Raw genomic sequence first — 8,323 nt, 5'->3', positions numbered from 1 at the left:
AACAATCAAGCTGATGATTGCTTTCGGGTAAGTCTACCGCTACTGGTAACAAGAATATGTGCCAGCCAAACGTTTCCTTTTTATTTACTAAAACGTTACACAAATAATGCATCCAGTTGTTATGATGTAGCATGTAATGTTTTGGGTTACACGAGTGGGAAAGTGGTTACACATTTCTTAAACGTGTCACTGGACTACACATTTATGATGTTTAATTGCTTCAATGCACGATCCCTCCACGCTGTTGAAAGTTGATCCTTCACCTGAAAAGCCAACTGACTGAATGATCTAAAACTATAACTAAGCACGTTTATAACCTGTACATCAATAGCTAGCCCCTTAATCACTTTGTATTTTATGTTACACACACACACACACACACACACACACACACACACACACACACACACACACACACTTATTTGTGTGTGTAATCTCTGTAGGCTTCATAATTATTTTTGATTAGGTGTTTGGTTACACGGATATAATATTTTTGCGATTTTATGTTTTTTTTTTTTTTTTTAAGAACATGATATAGGTAAGACATCTATTACGGTAAGGCATATAACTGTTTCAGGAAAGATATATTGTATATGACAGCCATTCTCGTGGGAATTGAGCGTATTTAGGTACATAAAAGAACAAAAACTGAATTTCGACATATTGTGGGACTGACAGGTATTTTGGTTTTAGCTATATAACTAGTGTAGTTCTCTGTAAATACTCAGTGTGTCGCTATTCACCAACAAGGAGCTGAGCGATCACTAACCCTCCCACTAGCACAGTGTACAAAGACATGCTTCAACAGGGTCACATATTCAAAAACCCTCTGCACACATCAAGAGACTTCAACGTATTGTGATAATCCTTGTAAAAACCGTGATTAGCGAATATCTATTGGATTTACATTTATATCGGATTACCGTGCATAACCTATTACCAAGTGGAGAAAATGGCTCTGGGATACAAACGCTGCGCTGCTGAATGGCAAGTACTTTGTTGTGTTTTATTCCTATCAGTGATACCAGTGGTTATTGGAGAAATGAGTTATTCTATTGTGGAAGAAATGAAACGAGGATCTGTAGTTGGGAGTTTAGCAAATGATTTGGGATTAGATGTTAAAAAACTGGCAGCACGCAGAGCACGTATAGATTTCCAAGGAAGAAGACGCTACTGCGACATTAATCTAGATACTGGTGATTTCATTGTTCAGGAAAGGATAGACAGAGAAGAGCTTTGCGGGACAACGTCTTCCTGTGTTTTACATTTTGAGTTTGTTCTTGAGAATCCATTGGAGTTACACAACGTTGCATTAAATATTGAAGATATAAACGACAATCCCCCCAGTTTTCCAAAGGATGTTATAAAATTGGAAATAAGCGAGTCAGCAGTTACAGGAGCTCGCTTCCCACTAGACCGGGCACACGACCCAGATATTGGAATTAATTCAGTGCAAGACTACATGCTTGCTTCGAATGAACATTTTGTTTTACATGTTTACACTAGTAGCGAACGAGGTAAATATGGGGAGATTGTTCTAGAACATGATTTGGATCGAGAAATGCAGCAACAACATTCTTTATTACTGACAGCAATTGATGGGGGAGCACAACAGAAATCTGGAACGGTCTTAATTGATATTATTGTTCTGGATGCCAACGATAACGTTCCTTTATTTTCTGAAACACTTTACAAAGTGAATCTTACAGAAAATTCTCCACTAGACACATTAGTAGTTACAGTGAGCGCGATTGATAAAGACGAGGGAGCAAACGGAGAAGTAACGTTTGAATTCAGTCATATTTCTGAGAAAGCCAGGCCATTATTTAGCATAGACCCCCGAACAGGAAACATCAAAGTTGTAGGGAAAATTGACTTTGAAGAAGCTACATATCACGAAATCGAAGTTCAAGCAAAAGATGGAGCTGGCCTGGCTGGGCATTGCAAAGTGTTTGTTGAGATTACTGATATAAACGATAATGCCCCAGTGATAACTGTAAAATCTCTCTTTAACCCAATCCCAGAAAACTCTCCACCGGGAACTGAAGTAGCTATTATAAATGTCCAGGATCAAGATTCGGGAGAGAACAGTAAGGTTGTTTGTTTCATTTTAGTAAACGTCCCTTTCAAATTACGATCTTCAGTCAGAAACTATTACTCTCTGGAAACAAAGACTGTTCTAGACCGCGAAGAAGTGTCTGAATTCAATATAACCATTACTGCCACAGATAAAGGGTTCCCACCTCTCTCCTCCAGTACAACCATACTATTTACAATTTCGGATATAAATGACAATTCGCCAATATTTAATCAGTCATCTTACAGTGCATATGTCGTGGAAAATAACAAACCTGGGTTGTCCATTTGCTCTGTTCAGGCAAGAGACCCAGACTGGAAACAAAACGGCACTGTTTCATATTCCTTACTGCCCAGCGATGTCCACGGGATGCCCTTGTCCTCGTGCATATCCATTAACCCAGACAGTGGGGTGATTCACGCAGTGCGTACTTTTGATTACGAACAGTTTAGACATTTCCAGTTTTATGTCCTTGCCAAAGACAAAGGTTCACCTCCGCTTAGTAGCAACGTGACTGTGAATATATTCATAACAGATCAAAATGACAACTTTCCACAAATACTGTACCCAGGTCAATCAGAGAGCTCTTTCATGACCGAGGTGATGCCCAAATCTGTACATAAAGGTAATCTGGTTTCAAAGGTAGTAGCTGTCGATGCAGACTCTGGACAGAACGCATGGCTGTCATATCAGATGCTAAAAACTACTGATCTAGGACTTTTCACCATCGGTCTCCACAGTGGAGAAATAAGAACATTGCGTGATATATCTGAGGTAGATGCGATTCAACAAAGACTGATTATCTTGGTCAAGGACAACGGGAAACCCTCTTACTCAGCAACATGTACTGTTAATTTATTAGTTTCAGACAACGTGTCAGAAGATGTATCTAAATTCAAAGATCTCTCCAAGCAAACAGGAACTACTACAAACTTGACAGGGTACTTGGTAATCTCTTTAGCTGTGGTGTCCTTCCTATTTTTGGTCTTTATAATTATTATTTTGGCTGCCAGGTTTTGTCAAGAAAGAAAAAACAGGTTGTTGTTTGATGGTCCAAATGCTACTCCTCGTTCGTATTTCCCACCGAACTACGCAGAGGTTGAGAGCTCTGGTACTCTCCGTCAATCATACAACTATGACGTGTGTTTAACAGCAGGTTCCAGCACCAGCGACTTCAAGTTTGTTAGGCCTTACTGTGAACAAACATTACCACTTGACCACAATGCAAAAATCCTTACAAACTTCTCAGATGAAAACACAGACAAAGGAACAGAAGTGGCATGTCAGGTGAGTTTTTGATAACTTTCTGTGTCACTGTTAATGATAAGAGACTATTAAGAAGTACACTTACTTTTTTTTTTTTACTTTGTCTTAGTGTTATGTATTTACTCAGTTAAACAAAAATGGATTATTTGTTATAAATGTTAATTATTATGTATATGTTAATTATTATACAAGTGCATGTGCTATTGTTGGTAAAAACAGACAGTACTTGATCCTGTGTATTTTGTTGTTGTTCATGTGAATGCGTATCTTTGTGGGACGTTATATTTTTTCAAAGATATGTTGATTTATAGTGTTTGGTTAGATTTCATGTTTTTTTTTATTATAATTAGCCCACAACGTGTTTATTATTGTGTAAACAATGAAATAACCTACATGTCCATGCAAATTTATGATATTAAGAAAACAAGTTGACGAGTACAGACGAAAGTGGATAGCGAATACACACGACACATCATACCGTTTTCATTTTAGTTGCCATATTGGTAGGGTCAATGATGATATATTGAAATTTTCGTTTATACAGATACACATATAGAATAGGTGGTGTTAATTGTGTTTTAAAATAGCTTATTTTGTTGCAAAGTGAGATTTTCTGAGTAGACTTCCAAGGAACAATTGAAGTCGAAGTAAGGGGTAACTCAATTATTGTTTTGATTGGCTTATTGTTACTTTATACTGTTAATAATTCTTCTTCTTCTTCTTCTTCTTCTTCTTCTTCTTCTTCTTCTTCTTCTTCTTCTTCTTCTTCTTCTTCTTCCCCTGCAAACGTGCCTTTTGAGGTTCTCCATTTCACATAAGGCCCTGACCACAGCAACGCCCTTTGTCGCTGTCCACAGCTTTAGTGCTGAAATGTGGAATTTGGTACAGGCAACAAGCTAGTAAAACAACTAGTAAATATAAATTCTGGTTCGCTATATATTTTTTTACAGTGCAGAATTGCATTAAGCGATGCCCTCTTTTGATTACGAACATTTACGACATTTCCAGTTTTGTGTTATTGCCAAAGACATTGGTTCACCTCCATTCAGTAGCAATGTGGCCTTGAATATCATAACAGAATGGTCCAAATGGTATTCCCAGCTCATACTTCCCGCCGAACTACGTGGAGGTTGAGGGCACCTGTACCACAGTTCATTCCTTTGCTTAACACCATGTTCCAGCACCAGCGACTTCAAGTTTGTTAGGCCTTATAGTGAACAAACATTACCAATTGACCACAAAATAAAATTACTTGGAAACGTTCCCAGCTGCCCGGCTGAAAATATGGTTAAAGCAACAGATGTGACCGGTCAGGTGAGGCTTGTTTAACTTTAACGTAGTTATTGCTGTTTTCATTTGGTGGAGTATTACATTGCACGTTTAATAAATAAATACATAAATAGGTAAACAAAAAGTCAATAACAATAATGCAAATATATGTTTGTAGTTTGTGTATTGTTTTGTTGGTTATTGGATGTGTTTCCTATCGGTTATAAAGGGTTGATGCTGGCTATAAACATTAAAAGTAGTATGGTATGTAATAATTTAATCACTGGAGTGAGATAATAACAGAAAAGCAATGCGTAGAATTGTACATTAAATAACCGAATACTATTTTTGATGTCGTTTGTGTCATTTGTAGTTTATAGTTAAAAATAAAAAAAGTTTGATATGAGACATATTTTAAAATAAATGACATGATGTGGATGACTATGAAGCAGCAGTTATTGATGTATTCTCTATGTGCCGCTGTTGCCCGATGGTATTGGTAAAAGCAAACAGAGAGTTATCAGTGCCTTCCTCTAGTATGATATTAAAAGCAGTCAGAGAGAGAGACAGAGAGAGAGAGAGAGATAGAGATTACTTCCAATATAGTGTATATGCAAGAAAATAGTTGCATTTATGTTTGAGATTCGTTTCTTTAAAGATCTATTTAAAGATTGAATTGAGCGTTTTCTTGTAAAATGATCTGGATCACATCGCCTGTTTTGGATATTTAAGCGATCATTAGGAAGAGCGAATATGAAATTTTTGGAATTTGTTCGAATACAAGCTGTCTTAGAAAATGGACACTGGAGTATTATACGGCAAGTTATTTTTTTCATTACGATTTATTTGACAGTAACTAATGTGTTTGGTCATGTACGTTACTCTGTTGCCGAAGAAATGAAACCAAAATCATTTGTGGGTAATATTGCTATAGATCTTGAATTAGATCTTCAAAAAAAAATGTTGATCGCTATTTTTGCATAAATATGGACACTGGTGTTTTGCTTATAAAATAGACAGAGAATAGATGTGCAAGCAAATGCCTTCCTGCATCCTGCCGTTTGATTTTGTTTTAGAAACCCCGCCTGAAATCCATAGTATATCTATAGAGATTCTGGATATAAATGACAATGCTCCAAGCTTCCCAGCATAATCAGTGACGTTGGAAATTAACGAGTCAGCTTTGCCAGGCGCGCGTTTCCTGCTACAAGGTGCACATGATCCAGACGTGGGCATTAACTCCCTCGATACCTATTCGTTAACTAATAACAATTATTTTAGTTTGGATGTTAAAACTGGATTTGACGGTGAAAAGTATGGAGAAATTGTTTTGGAAAATGCTGTAGACAGAGAAACAGAAAAGCAGTATTCTGTATTACTAACAGATATAGCTATTCTGTAATGATACAGATATTCTGTAATGCAGATATAGCATATTCATTCAGCCATACTTTAGACCTACCACCACAGCTTTTTAAAGTAGGCACGAAGAGTGGCGATTTTAGTCCAATCAGGCAATTAGATTATGAAGAAGCACGATTTAATAAAATTGCCGTCCAGGCAAAATACGATGGGGCCTTGTCACCAATTGCAAAGTACTTGTGTATATAATTGATGTCAATGATAACCCCCCTAGATTAACGGTTACATCATGTAATACCGATCCACAAAAAGGGAAACAAAAGATTAATTCTCAAACTGAACGCAGTTGGGATTCAAGGAAACACATGTACATGGATTAGGGAGTGGTTAACATGTAGAAAACAGAAAGTACTGATTAGAGGAAACCTCAGAATGGAGTGTGGTAACCAGTGGTGTACCACAGGGATCAGTATTAGGTCCTCTGCTATTGCTAATCTACATTAATGATTTAGATTCTGGTATAGTAAGCAAACTTGTTAAATTTGGAGAGGACACAAAAGTAGGAGGAGTGGCAAACACTGTTGCAGCAGCAAAGGTCATTCAAAATGATCTAGACAAGATTCAGAACTGGGCAGACACATGGCAAATGACATTTAATAGAGAAAAGTGTAAGGTACTGCATACAGGAAATACAAATGTACGTTATAAATATCATATGGGATATACTGAAATTGGAGAAGGAATCTATGAAAAAGACCTAGGAGTTTTTGTTGACTCAGAAATGCCTTCATCTAGACAATGTGGGGAAGCTATAAAAAAAGGCTAACAAGATGCTCGGATACATTGTGAAAAGTGTTGAATTTAAATCAAGGGAAGTAATGTTAAAACTGTACAATGCACTAGTAAGACCTCATCTTGAATATTGTGTGCAGTTCTGGTCACCTCGCTAAAATAAAGATACTGCTGCTCTAGAAAGAGTGCAAAGAAGAGTGACCAGAATTATTCCGGGTTTAAAAGGCATGTCATATGCAGACAGGCTAAAATAATTGAATCTGTTCAGTCTTGAACAAAGAAGACTACATGGCAACCTAATTCAAGCATTCAAAATTCTAAAAGGTATTGACAGTGTCGACCCAAGGGACTTTTTCAGCCTGAAAAAAGAAACAAGGACCAGGGGTCACAAATGGAGATTAGACAAAGGGGCATTCAGAACAGAAAATAGGAGGCACTTTTTTACACTGAGAATTGTGAGGGTCTGGAATCAACTCCCCAGTAATGTTGTTGAAGCTGATACCCTGGGATCCTTCAAGAAGCTGCTTGATGAGATTTTAGGATCAATAAGTTACTAACAACCAAACGAGCAAGATGGGCCAAATGGCCTCCTCTCGTTTGTAAACTTTCTTATGTTCTTATGTTCTTATACACAGTATCATGGAATGCCTGTATCATCCTATGTATACATTAACTTTGACAGTGGTGTCATACACTCAGTGCAGTCTTGATTACGAGAAGCTAAAATAATTACAAATTCACGTTAAAATAAAAAATAAATAAAAAACCGTGGTTCTCCGCATCTAAGTAATAATGAGACGAACATTGTTATACAAGACCAGAACGACAATGCCCCAAAGGTGTTATACCCAAAGCAAGAGGATGTCTCTTCAGTGACAGAAATAGTGCCTCGTTCCGCAGCTGCAGGGTATCTCGTCAGCAAGGTTGTAGTTATCGATGCCTATTCGGGGCAGAATTCGTGGCTTACATATCAGTTGTTGAAGGCCACAGAACCGGGGCTTGGAGTTTACAACGGAGAAGTTAAGACATTACGTCACATTCTTGGCAAAGACGTCAAAAAACAAAGGCTAGTTGTCCTAGTAATGGACAACGGACAACCGCCTCTGTCTGCCTCGGTAATCTGTGATGTTGCGGTTTCAAACAACTTGTCAGGTGCTTTGTCAGAAATTCATGTTTTTTTTTGTTTGTTTTTTTTTCCGAGGAATCAGAACACAGAACGGACTTGACATTCTATTTAATTTTAGCACTGGCTTCCGTGTCACGATGGTATGGGACTTTGAACTGTTTGACCTGGCAAGTGCGACGATTCCTGCAATCCCCGGTTCACAGGTATCACTCAATTATGCCGGTTTAGAGGGTCGCCAAATACACCACTACGAGTTCTGTTTATCAAGCGACTCTAGAAAAGAAAAGTCAAACGTCCTTGAGCTTTAAATCAAAACTCCAGCAGTAAAGAGAGCTCTGGGACATTGCTGCACGAACAACACAATGGCATCATAGAGAAGGGGCTTGAGATCTCCAGTCAGGTGCGGTCTCCAGTCAACATTTATAAATGTC

General features: G+C 37.8%; 1 protein-coding gene across 1 annotated transcript in view; it reads left to right on the top strand.

Moving 5' to 3' along the window:
• The first annotated feature begins 867 nt into the window (after positions 1 to 867).
• Positions 868 to 8,323, top strand: part of LOC121296790 (protocadherin gamma-A4-like) — a 115,879-nt gene continuing 108,423 nt past the window's right edge. The window contains exon 1 of the mRNA XM_041222590.1: positions 868 to 3,364. Coding sequence (XP_041078524.1) covers positions 953 to 3,364 — 2,412 coding nt within the window. The 5' untranslated portion in view covers positions 868 to 952. The remainder of the gene's footprint in view (positions 3,365 to 8,323) is intronic.

The sequence above is a fragment of the Polyodon spathula genome, chromosome 22 (assembly GCF_017654505.1).
Source record: "Polyodon spathula isolate WHYD16114869_AA chromosome 22, ASM1765450v1, whole genome shotgun sequence".
NCBI classification, from domain to species: domain Eukaryota; kingdom Metazoa; phylum Chordata; class Actinopteri; order Acipenseriformes; family Polyodontidae; genus Polyodon; species Polyodon spathula.
This window is presented reverse-complemented; position numbering and strand designations above follow the sequence as displayed.